We start from the raw sequence: 12,989 nt of genomic DNA on the forward strand, positions 1-12,989 counted from the left end.
AGGAGGAGGAGGAGGAGGAGGAGGCGAGGGGACGTGTTGTCTCTGGTTGAGGCCGTGAACAGGTACACGTGGATGCGATTAAAGACGCCTTTCAGGGCAGCGGGAACCACTGATGTCCGGAGCGCACGGCCTCCAAAGGAACATGCTGTGGGAGAACAGGACTCCTTTTATTTGTATTACTGTAGCGGTGCCGAGACAAACACACGACGAAGAGTAATTAAAGACAGAATCTGTAAAATTAACTGAATCACAGCTGTTTCACTGTTTTCTAAGGTCAATTGGCTGTGGCGGCCATCTTGAATTGGACTGACTCCAAACGCTAATCATTTGTAAACTTACATTCGGTGATTATTTCATGAAAGTTTCATTCAAATCTGTCCGGTGGTTCATGAGATATTTTGCTAACAGACATGTGAACTGAACCTTCACCTCTCTGTGGCGGGAAACTAAAAACCTTTAAAACAGAATAATTGTCGCTCACAGTGTAGTGGAGGGGTAATTCTTTAAATAAAAGCAAGAGGCACATCTTGAAGCGCTCGGAGAGCTCAAACCTCCACCCAGATCATAATCCGGACCTGGAAGCTTGACCTTTGACCCCCACGAACCTTGAAATCAACAGGCATCGCCTTTGACCCCGGAGGCACCCAGCTGTGCACTTTCACATTCCTCCCCGACACCGCTGCAGAGATAAGAGCACCGGGCCAGCTGTGATGATGACCTTTGACCCCGTGACCATGAAATCAGCGGTGATCACCCTTGACCTAAATGCTGTCCAGCCGTGCGGTTTAATTTTCCCTCATGGCTACGTGGTCGCAGAGTTAGAGCACGGGCTGACCTTTTACCTCTGGTCTGATCACCACTAAAATCTAACCTCCTGCTCCGTGTTTGAAGCGTCCTGAGTGATCAGACAGACGGACGGAAAACATGACCTCCTGAATATTTACTGAGTTAAAAGTTGAAATAAATATAATAGAAGACAAATTAACGTCACATAAATCCTCTAAACAGGTGTTGACTTTAAAGAGACTGTTTGTCTTCTGTTCAAGACTTAAAGACTTCCTGATTAATCAACAGTAATAAAGCAAACTCATTATACGAGCAGCCACATTTACTTTGTCTGAAAAAAGCTTTTATTTTGAAGGCAGAGTGGGAGAAATTACTGCTGCCAGTTGTTGTCTTTTGGTTAAATTCTGTTGCACGATTTGATCCCAAACTAGAGAAGCTCTGAAAGTCCTCGAGATCTGGTCTACATCTTTATCACACCCACATTCGAACAGCCGGCCTTTTTTAATTTGAAGTTTGTTTGGTTGTTTTTTAGATTCTCCGTCTCAAAAGCTTCAGAATGAGACACGATTTCATTTTTCGCGATTTGTCACCTGGCAAACGAGCTGGTTTTGTTTCACGAGAGCGCCGGTCTGGAGTGACTTTAGGAACTCCAGCCTTGGATTGAAAAAAATGGGGGGGGGGGAATCCCGGTCGTTATAGGAAGGGATTTCCCAGCGGCAGAGAGAAATGGTCCGTTTCGAAGGAAATTAAAAGGATTATTTCTGTTAGAAAGCTTCAATTGAAAGGTAGCTGAAGAAAAACATGAAGGACTTTAAGGACTAATTTTTTACACTAATCTCAACTGCAACACATCGGCATTTTCCCGCCTTTTGTTGTAGCGCGAATCACAAACAGCCGCTGCTCTGTGGCAGAGATCCGTTTGCTGTCAGTGGCTCGGGGTTTCTCTAAATTACCGTCAAGAAGGATGTGAAATTGGAGAGGAGGGAAAGGAACGGCACCAGCAGCCGGAGAACGCCGGTGCCCAGAGGTTTGAAAAAGACCTCCTGGGCCCTCGCCCGCGTGGCTGAAGTTCAAACAGAAGAAGAAGAGACGCAGACGCTCCTCGGTCCCGCGGCCTTCCCTTCCCGTGTGGCCCCGGACACAGACGGGCGCGAGGCCCCCGGAAGCCGCGGGCGGGGGAGAGCGACGCTGATCGTGTCAGACGGGCCCGGGGAGGCTGCATAAGATCATCATCAGCCCAGCGGCGGAGTGAATCACCACCGTGGCACTTTCACACAACCTCTGACCCCTGGGGTAACCTCCGGGGTCACCATCAAGGTCAGGGGTCGGCCGGGGCCTCGCCGATCGGCTCGATCGCCCCCACCACCCCCACCACCACCTCCCTCTTCCTCTTAGTTTTGCTCATCCCTCTATTTGTTTTCTTATCGCTCAGCCGCTCTCCTTCGTCAGCCGGGACCGATTGAGACATCCGTTCCCCTGGGAGTACAAAACAGAAAGCAAGAGAAAATCAATGAGGAAGATGAGTGAAGACCTGGAGGTCCCATCAAACACCGAGCGCTGCTGTCTGTGGCGGTATTCACACACTCACACACACACAGTGTATTCCTTCTGAAAATAGAACGGCAGCAGGAAACCTGAAGGGAAGCTTCGGCTCTTCTGAAGCGGGGCTCTGTGGGAAGTTTACGCCCAATTAACATCTTACCTGCTGTAGATGACAAAAAGGTTAGGTTCAAGCACATCGATGAGCTGAAGGCTAGTCCGCAGCCAAAGTAAAATGCGGCCATCTTGAAACAATGTTGTTTTTTTTTTTAATGTCCACCGCTTCTTAAAGACGCGGACATCTTCTCCCGCGCCGTCATTGACCGTTCTTCTTCTCCGGTTTAGTTTCACGGCAGACGTGGAAGAACGGGTCGAGGAAAGATGAATCTGACCCTGAAATACACGAGCCCTGAATCTTCTCGTTACGAGGACAACGGCTAAAACGGCGATCCGTCGGATTATAGATTGAACGTTCTGGTAAAAAACAGTAAAAATGTTAAAGCTGATCTGCGTTATCAGAGTTCCGGAGCGTGTCCTTCGTGTTTTGGTGGCGTTCACGGACACAACGCTCTGCGGTGTTCCGGGTGTTTCAGCTTTACATGGTTATTTGAAAGTGTGGCTAAATGTCCCTGGAATATCACAGTATTCTTGCCTGGATAACGTTGTAAACCACAGACAGCAGTGGCGGAAAAGGTTTCACCTCGTTCAAACTGTTTTTTCTGCTGATTTTTGTCCTGATTTCCTCCTTTCCAACAATCTCAGAACGCCCCGATCATCAGGATGACTGAAGCGATATTCCTGCCGTCTGTGGTGCGTTAAGATCCGGTCCGCTCGGAAGGCCGTCGGGACCCCTCTGATCTAAAATCGGGGACGTTCGACACGTTGGATGGTCTTGGACTGATGTTGCAGCGCATGTGGCGTTCCCCTCGAGGACAAACGGGAACGTGGCCCGTTGGACGCGACAGGTAGCCAATCAGAAAGCGCGGTGACGTGAGCATGGAGGGGATTCCAAAAATGGCGTGACCGAAAGTCCCATCAGAGATGGAGGACCGACTCGAATGTTTGTTCAACATTTCGTGCGAGGCGTATCAGAACCGAAACAAAGAGGAGAGAAGCTGATGTCCCCGGTAACTTTTTCGGCCATGTTTGTTGACTCTAAATTCCCGTACGGTATCGCAGGGTTTTACGGGATTTCCTGTCTGGAATCTGAATGTTTGTGGCTGAAATGGGTTTGTGTGTGCGGCGTGTTGCCCCCGCCATGCGGCCGGACGCCACAGTCTGTCTGATCAAACCTGCCATACCGAAGATTTTCTCTTTGGTTTTTGAAAAATCGGACGGCGATTTTAAACTCTTGCCGTGTGAACCAGGCGGTAGGAACGACTGAAATCCCTGAGGCCGGAGCGTTTTTATCCACATCGGTCCTGGCCCAAACCGGACTAGCCGTTAGCTTGTCAGCCCAGTCCGAATCTAACCCTCCGAGGTAACGCCGCGCTCTGTTTACCTCGAAAGTCGGAACTCTTACCTGACGTTGTGTTTTCCGTTTAACCTCAATTCCAGCTTCAGCTCTGAAAAATCTGCGGCCGAGCCGAGCTAGGCTAACTGCCGTCAGCGCTAGCTGGTGATACGCCGAGCTGCCTGTGGCTCTGACCACTGGGCTGCGGCCGCCGCCACCTTTTTTTTGTGTGTGCGCAAGGCAGCCATTTTTAAGTTTTTGAGGTTGATATAGGCCGAGCTTCTCCCATCTTTCCAAACCCTCTTGGGTGCACGAGTTGACTTTTCCCCGAGTGCGAATAAAGTCGCTCGCGCAGCTGTCCACAACGGGTAAGATACTGACCGTTCACATTACTCCTTACCGGTTGAACACAAACGGGTAAGAAGCAGTCTGTCTCGCCAAGCCTCAGAGCCGCCACACGTCTTCTCAACGCGACGCGACCTCGGGGCGGGACGCTAAAAGTTGGTCCAAAAATAGACGGGAGGGAGGATAAATAATGCAGAGAGAATCCAAAAAACCCTCTTCTTGGGGGGGGATAACTTGTCCCACACAGAGGAAGAAGAGGCGAAGAAGAGTGAATGGATGGAACAGGAAGGAACACACACGTGGTTCTTCTTTTCATCTGCCTCGGTTTTTTTATTTTTATTTTAGATGTCACGTCTGCGGGGAGGAATAATCTTGTCCCGGCCAAGGCGTGTTTTTCCTGCCCAGACGCAACACACACACAACCCCGCCGCCTCATCAGTTTGTCATGTGTTCTGATCGGAAAACACACACACACACCCCAACCTGAACAGATGAGTCACCGTTTCAAAGGGAGTTTGGCTTTTTTTGGTCGTTTTTAAAACCCACGTATTTGTTCATCGTCGTGTAAAAATCTGTGAGTTGTTCCCGTTCGGGGGGGTGGGGGGTGTCCAAAGGCCTAATTTCCAGCTGGGAAGTTTATTCATTTTCTAAATGAAACATGCATGTTTCTGAGGAAGAACAAAATCTGAATTTCATCACTCTAAACCAGGGGGGGAACAGTGCTCAGGGGTTTGTGCTTGTGTAGGGAGACACCTAGTGGTGGGAGGCAGGTGTAGCAGCTCAGTGCCTGCAGAGTCTTTATGGCAGGCGTTAGATTTTACTCATGTTTGTGTCTGTTAGCAAAATATCTCACAAACCACTGGGCGGATTTTAATGAAACATTCGGGGGACAATCTTTGGATGTGCCTTGACAACTGATTACCGTTTGGAGCCAATCCGATTTAAGATGGTCGCCACAGCCGACTGACCTTAGCTAACACAAAAATTGCTACAACTCAGGCGGCGTTGCAGACATTGAGCTAAAATTTGGTGCGGCGGCAGTAGCTGAGAGTCATCCCCGACACGTGCTCTGAGAGCTAAACAATCGCACCGCGTCTTTGCTCGAAGTCCGTTAGCAAAATATCTCACAACCCACCAGGCGGAATCTGAGAGACTCTGAGAAAGCAACCGTCGGGTTTCATACCTGGGGTCAATCCCTGAAAATGGCACCAATCCAGTCAGTTTTAGAGACGCCGAGCTGAAACTCTGCGTGGTAGTAGCTGAGAGTCACCCTCAACGTATCGCATGACGTCGCTGTGACCTCTCGGCGTGAAACAACATCAGCTCGGCGGGCGACATGCAGTTCGCCCGGGGCTTTTGAACCGGCTGACACGGGCCTGGAGCCCGGGGTTGTTGTATCGGAACGTGTCTGTGACGGAAAATGTTTGGATTTATTTAAAGAACATTAAAAAAAAAAAAAAAAAAAAAGAAAGGAGCATGTCTGCTCGTGGCCTCGGTGGAGTCGAGGAGTTCATCCAAAAACCGGATCCTCCTGACGGCCCCTCACAGAAGACCCCATTCAGCAGGGCCTGGAGCCCGGCTCTGTGTGCCACGTCAGGACCAGGAGTCGTCGTCCCCCGTCCCCCCCCAGTTGGACATTCAGTCCCCCACAGGCGGAGGGACAGGTTTGACAGGAAGCATAAGGAGACAATTAACACCTAGGTGTGTCTGCAATTTACAGGAAGCACTCCTGTCTTTCTGTCCTCCTTCAACAGAGGAGAAAGTTTTCTGTCTCAGTGGACGAGCGTAGGACCCCCCCCTCCCCGGTTCTGGATGGGGGTTTGGACTGTCAGGGGCCCAGCGGGCCTCTCTCTGAGCTGCCGGAGGACGCGTCTGCTGCGGCTCTCGGCCTGCGTGGCCGCGGTGCATGTGCTCCTCCTGGGAGTCACCTTGCTCCTCCTGGCCGAGGGGGAGGAGCGGGAGGAGGCCCCCACGGTGACGCTCCTCATCTGGACCCGTCCGTTCGGGGAGGACCAGCGGCTGCCGGACTGCTGGGAGCTGCTCCGGGTCCCCGGGTGCGCGCTCACCTACGACGCGGGCGCGTACCCGCGGGCGGACGCCGTGCTCGTGCACCACCGGGAGGTCGCCATCGGAGCCGCGGACCCGCCGCCGGAGCCGCGTCCGGCCGCGCAGAAGTGGATCTGGATGAGCTACGAGTCGCCCGCGCACACGCCGGAGCTGTGGCGCCTCGAGGGGCTCTTCAACCTGACCATGAGCTACCGCGCGGACTCGGACATCTTCCTGCCCTACGGGTACCTGGTGCCCCGCGCGGGCGCGGGCACGGACGCGCGCGCCCTCCCTCTCTCCTCCTCCTCCTCCTCGGAGCCCCCCCGGAGCCTCTTCGTAGCCTGGGTCGTCAGCAACTGGTCGGAAGAGCACGCGCGGGTGTCCTTCTACCGCCAGCTCAGCAGGTACATCCGGGTCGACGTGTTCGGGCGCGCGGGGCGGCCGCTGCCGGGCGGCGGCGGTCACGTGGTGCGCCTGCTCCGCCGGTACCGGTTCTACCTGGCGCTGGAGAACTCGCAGCACACGGACTACGTCACGGAGAAGCTGTGGAACGCCGTGGCGGCCGGCGCGGTCCCAGTGGTCCTGGGTCCGCCCAGGGCGAACTACGAGCGCTTCCTGCCGCGCGACGCCTTCATCCACGTGGACGACTTCCCCTCGGCGCGCGAGCTGGCCCGGTACCTGCTGCTGCTGCGGGCCCAGCCGGCCCGGATGAGGCGCCACCTGGCCTGGAGGCGGGGCTGCGGCCTCCGCCAGCCGGACTTCTGGGCCGAGCACTACTGCGTGGCCTGCAGGGCGGTGAGGAGGACCAGAGGGCGGACCGCAGAGGTGCGACACCTAAGCCGCTGGTTCGAGTCCTGACGCCGACGGGCGACAAAAGTTCTGTTCATCACCTGGGGTGGCGCGGAGGCCCAGAGGACAGAAACCTGACCCCCAAGCAGAAGAAAGAGGGATGACATCATCGCTTGTACAGCAGCTGTCCTGACTGTGTGGCTCGTAGGGCGGTGAGAAGGCTCAGGTGTCCGTGGTGAGACACCCGACTCGGATGTTTATTTAACTCGTGAAAACTGGAGCAAGGAGGAAGCGATACAGAGAGAGATGGGTGACGCAGTTCTGTAAAGGGAGACCCTACAGCAGCCGGCCCTCTGGTCTGAGCGTTACGGCGTGGCTCGTAGGGCGGTGAGAAGGACCAGAGGGAAACGACCTGACCCGCTGGGTTTATTCCTGAAAACTACCTCGAGAACAACTTAAAAACAATACAGAAAGTGGAGGACGATTCGAGTCTTTTAGGAAGAAGAACCGCCTTCCACCAGCTGGGCTTCTGGCCTGTACTCGAGGCGGTGAGAAGGACCCGGAGGACCCGGAGCTTTAACTCCTGAACGCTCCCTCCACAGCAGATCTTTCCTTGAAGGAACAAAGAGCTTAGTTTAGTCCGTCTTCTGGTTTGAGCAGCGGGACGGTGAGAAGGATCAGAGGACAGATGGAGGTGGTGCGACACCTGAGCCGGTTGTTCGAGTCCTGAAAACTACCTCAGACACCAACTGATACTGATACGGAAAGAGAAGAATGATCCAGTTCTGTGTTTATGAAGAAAATATATCTTACACCAGTTGGCCTTCTGGTTGAAATTGTAGTTTAAATACTGCTCACTTGTAGTTTAAATACTACTGACTTGTAAGGCGGTGAGAAGGACATGAAGGAAAACCCTGCAGCTGTGGTTTAACTCCTGAAAACTCCAGTAAAAATGATCCAGAAGGAGAGGGACCTTCAGGGTTTATGAATAAAATCTGTTGTCCTTGGGGAACATTAATGTTGTTGATTTTCATTTAATTTGAACAAATGAAGTAAAATGTTCTGATTTTTTTTTTGTTGAATGTGAAATGAAAGTTGTTTAAAGTCCGCTGTCAGGTGGTCCTGGACGTTCTTGTGTTCTCTTGTTTTTAGTCGTTCGCCTTAGAAAATCGATCGGCGGAGACAGAACCTCCTGATTCCTGGATCATTAATCGGCAAATCATCAAAGTCCTGCTTCCAGTTGTCGTTCCGCCCCGTACCGTTCCACTCTGACCGCATCGCACCGACAGAAGCAGCACTCGGAGAGCGCAGACCTCCGCCAAGGTGCGATCCAGATCATAATCCAGATCATAATCTGGATCATAATCTGGATTATGATCTGGATTATGATCCGGATCGGCACCAGAATGTAATCCATTGTTTTCTGGGACAACCCCAACATTTCCTGAACATCTCATTCAAACCTGTTCCTTAGTTTTTACCTGATCTTTGCTAACAGACAGACAAACAAACCGAAAACAGGTAACTAAAGGGTTACCTGTGACCTTTGACCCCATGACCCTTGAAACCAACAGGCATCATCTTTGACCCCTGAGTCCAGCTCTGCACTTTGACATTCCTTCATGACACTGCTGCAGAGTTGGAACTCTAGGCCAGCTATGATGATGAATTTTGACCTCATGAGCATGAAATCAATGGTGATCACCCCTGACCTAAGAGGTGTCCAGCTGTGTGGTTTAATTTTACTCATGGTTCCACGGTGCCTGAAATAGCACCTCGAGCCCCGTCGTGACGTTTGCGTGGTTCTGGACCAAAGAAGAAGTTCTGCGACATCTGTTTTTTAGGAGAGACCTGGTTCCATTCATTTGTTCCTTCGGCGTTTCACTGTACTTCCTACATAAAGGAGGCCTTAGCACTGCTTTAGCTACTTTCAGCAAGGATTTATTTACTTATCAGCTGAGATAAAGGCTGATAAATTAGCTTTCAACTAGTTTTAGCCTCTAGCTACGGTTTTGCTGATTTTAGCGTTTTGCTATGGTTTTGGTAATTTCGTCTTTCAGCTGAGGTTTTGCTGGTTTTAGCTGTTAGCTATGATTTTTGTACATTTAGCATTTAGCTATGGCTTTGATAATTTCATCTTTTAGAAACCCGTTGGTTTCAGCAGCTGAAGCCTCCGTAACGAGCTAAAATCACACCAGCAGCTGAAACCTCTAACAAGCTAAAGCCCCAGCAGCAGCTGAAGCCTCTGTAACGAGCTAAAGCCTCAGCAGCAGCAGCTTTAGCCTCTAACAGCAGAAGCCGGTTCGTCTTGTTCCCACCTTCCGGGTTCGGTCTTCGCTCCACACCTGACACCATCGGAGAGGAAACGCCTCCGAGCGTCTTCCTCCGGTCCTGAAGGCCCGGGAACCGGCCGGGCGGCGTGTCTGACAGCAGATAAGAAGTCCCGACTATCGCTGGTGATGCTTTCATTTAGTAAGAAAATGTGCAAATCAGGAAAAACGGGAAACGAGGAAGCGATAAGCTACAAATCTCCGAGGTCTCCGTTGCTGGTCATCTTTCTGCTGGGAAAGTTTTTTTTTATAAGATAACACCTGACTCTGTTATGTCTGAATTCCACGGCTTATGAGTTTTCACCAGATGACCCGGTTTCTCCTCATGGGAACCAGACTGACCTCGTTTCCTCCTCGATCCAACATTCCAACATCTTCAATATGAGCTCTTGTGTGGACTCCGGAGGTAGAGCTTTGATTCAGAGCTTCCTGTTCGGAGCTGGGACTCTGATGTTAATTATGAATTGTCTTTAAGACTCTCTGTGTGTCGTGGGCCATTCATAAATAAACCATCTGACAGAGTCCAAACAGAAAGACCCTCCAAGTGTCATTGGAGAATCTAGAAACATCTGCGTGGAGCTCCACCGCCTCCTTACGATAACCTGGCTGCTTAAATGAACGTCATGAACAGGAAGTCACGTGAACCCGGACGCCGGGACACGCTTTTATGTTGTCGTTTCTCTCTGCTTTAATAAACATGACTAAATCTGCAGTTCTGTTAGTTACCTAACCTTCATGTTTATCACATGTAAGCAGGGATGAACGAAGAGAAGGAAATTCAGATGAAATTTTGCCGCCGTTTGAACCTGCAGGCTTCGAACTCGGCTCATAAATGAATATTTAAACTGATGCTTTCAGCCGAGCCTTAAAGTTCAAGCTCCAGAATGACTTTATCGTTTTTCCACAAGCGTTTATAGTCAAGTGAAGCGCATCAAAGAACAAAAAACTTATATAAGTTTTTATTTTTTGCTGTTCTGTGGAGGAGCTATGAACGTTTACTGTCTTACCTGCTTTAGATAGATCCTTGAAAGGGATCTACTAACAGTCGACAAACTAACAGCTCGTAACTGTCAGGCACGGCGGTGGAGGGCTGATGGTCGGGGCTTGTTTTTGGAGCTACAGGGTGGACATCTGCCGTCCTGAAACACTGACATAAATTGTGTTAGAAACGTCTTTGCTGTCTTTTACGAGGTTTTGTTTTGGGGTTTTTCTTGTTCAAATATTCCTGCAGGAAGTGGCTCAAGCTGCACAAGAACTGCTACAGCTATCTGCTGCCGCTGCTCTTAAGTCTTGCGTGCTGGGGAAACTGGCGGCAAGCTGAAGGTCCGTAAAACGGCGTTTGCGCGAATCGCTGCAAACGTTTGAGGATCGGAGTCCTGAGGCGGTTCAGCTCGTCAGAACCAACTCCCACCTCTGTCTTCAACAGGTAAGATATTCCTCGTTCACAACCTCCTCCGCAGGAACCCAAAGAGCCATTTGTTTCCTGCAGGAATCTGACGGCGCGGAGAACTTTTGGAAATGAAACCGATAAATTGCGCGGGGCGTAAATCTTGGCCGTTTAAACGCGCAGATAATGCGCGGCGGAGTCGGGGTGAAATACTGATCAGGAGTAATCCGAGGAGCGGCGGCGCTCCCCCCGTAACTCTTCCTTCCTGTTGCTCCCCTGCAGGATGAAATATCACCTGGTGTCACGGGCTGACAAGTTTACAGAGCGGGAGGTGACTTGTTGCTCGGCAACGGGGTGAAATACTGGATGTATCAATATGAGGCAGGGCTTCGGAGATACAGACGGTTAAATACAGCCGCCGCTGATGAATCCCCAGAATTTAAGGCCGTTTCATTCGCTTCAAACCCGTTTAAAGACCCGTTTCAGCTCATTACAAAGACTCCTCGGCGGCGGCGCCATTCATAACCTCGGTGGTTTGTGCAGCGACAGATATTTTTCCTGAAACCGTCCGTTATCTACGGAGCAGAAAAGTCTCATTGGGGATCAAAGCCTGCCATGTAATCGCCGTCAAATCGGACATATTTTGTAACCGGCCTGAAAAGACGCATGGACTTCCAGCGGTCCCCAAACGTCACAAAGCCTGCCGCGTGTTTTACGAGCGGGCTTTCATGTGGCGAGGAGGAAAGACAGGAGAAAGAGAGAGAATGCGAATGAAACAACCGAACCCCCCCCCCCAGACAAATAAACAGCACATTGTTCCCATGGCAGCACGGCGCATTAATCTGACGGCTGGTTTCCCATGGCTGTGTCTCCCGGCCCCGCAGACCTCCGCTCTGTCTCACTGATGGCTCCTGTGATTGCAATCATCCATCTTACTGTCAGGAGAGGGAAAAAAATAAGGGCAAGAGAGGGGAAGAAGAAAAAAAAAAATCACACACGCCATCTCGCTTTCACTCACTTTTGTCCAGCAAACGAGCCGCCCCTGCTGCGAGCGGGGGGCCAACACTCGGGCCCTCTGTGTGTGTGTGTTCATGCTCGTATGATTAACAGGGAGAACAGGAGTGGGCGTGCGCTCCGCTGCCTGATCAGTCACCGTGGACGATCCAAAGCACCAGGGACCCGGTCCCTCGCGGGGGCCCCCTCCCCCTCCGTGAGCGGGCCCTCGTATCGATACGTCCCTGTTCAGCAGACGGGAACGACGAGGAGGAGGAGGAAGAGGAGAGACGGGAACAGGCAGACAGGAAGATCCTCTCTGTGTTTATGGATAAGCTGTGTCAGCCCTCAGAGCACGCGCTGAGGATGACTCTCAGCTACCGCCACACCCAGTTTCACCTCTATCGCTGTAAATTTTTTTTTTTAAAAAAGTCAAGTTTCGAGGCAAACGTTCAATCGACGTGCAAGTAACTCCCAGAAGACGAGAAACAAGGTTAACGGGTGTTTTTTTTTTTATCTTACGGAGAGAGGCTGGGAAGATGGCTGTTCTGGAAGGGGTTAATTAACATGGCGGTGAGGAAGAGGAGGGAGAAGAGATGAAGGCACCAAGGTCTGACGGGTCAATGTGAAGGTTTACAGAAAAACGTTTGCATGAACGGCTGTAAAATCATCATCACTGCGGTCAGAATCAAACTATCCACAACAGGTAAGATACTAGCTGTTCATAAGCTTTCCACACAACCCCCCCCTCCCACTGTCTTCCTCCCCACTTTTCAACAACAAGGAGGTTCAAAATGCTTTAAAGCAGGAAAACACAAAAATACAGAGTCAACAATATAACAAGCTAAAGTAAACTTATCTTAAACAAGTCATGCTAAAGATAAACTGAGGAAAACCAAACTCAGATATAATAAAAGGGAACATAAACTAAACTAGGATTAAAAAACCTCAGCTGAACAGAAACTAAACTTTTTAAAAATCCCAAATCTAAGGATTTATTTTCACCCATTCATGCCTAAATCCACTCAAATGCAGGAAAGTTTGCAGCTCCTTAACCTTTTTCAGATAAATCTGTTAAAAAGCTAATTTTTCAGCTTTTATTAATGGGTTATCTGAGTCGTTATTGCTTTTCTTCAAGTCTTACTATAAATTATTTACCAAAAAAATCAATAAATGATTTATTAGAAGATGGATAGAAACAGACAGAAAACCTTTATGGTCTTTGCACAAATATATAAATACAATGAAATCTGGAGGGCTGCCACTGAAACAACGTTCACTGTAAAAAAAAAACAGACAATCAGATAAATTTAAATAATAA

General features: G+C 50.3%; 1 protein-coding gene across 1 annotated transcript; it reads left to right on the top strand.

Annotated features, from left to right (window-relative positions):
- The first annotated feature begins 5,813 nt into the window (after positions 1-5,813).
- Positions 5,814-8,077, top strand: LOC108240894 (alpha-(1,3)-fucosyltransferase 4-like). Its single transcript, XM_017424692.3, has one exon. The coding sequence runs from the start codon at positions 5,936-5,938 to the stop codon at positions 7,025-7,027; it is 1,092 nt and encodes a 363-aa protein (XP_017280181.1). The 5' UTR covers positions 5,814-5,935; the 3' UTR covers positions 7,028-8,077.
- The last annotated feature ends 4,912 nt before the right edge of the window (positions 8,078-12,989 follow it).

Source organism: Kryptolebias marmoratus, linkage group LG2 (assembly GCF_001649575.2).
Source record: "Kryptolebias marmoratus isolate JLee-2015 linkage group LG2, ASM164957v2, whole genome shotgun sequence".
Classification (NCBI taxonomy): domain Eukaryota; kingdom Metazoa; phylum Chordata; class Actinopteri; order Cyprinodontiformes; family Rivulidae; genus Kryptolebias; species Kryptolebias marmoratus.

Excerpts from the sequence above, each read along its gene's own strand:
- LOC108240894 (XM_017424692.3), top strand. The coding sequence starts at position 5,936 with ATGGGGGTTTGGACTGTCAGGGGCCCAGCGGGCCTCTCTCTGAGCTGC.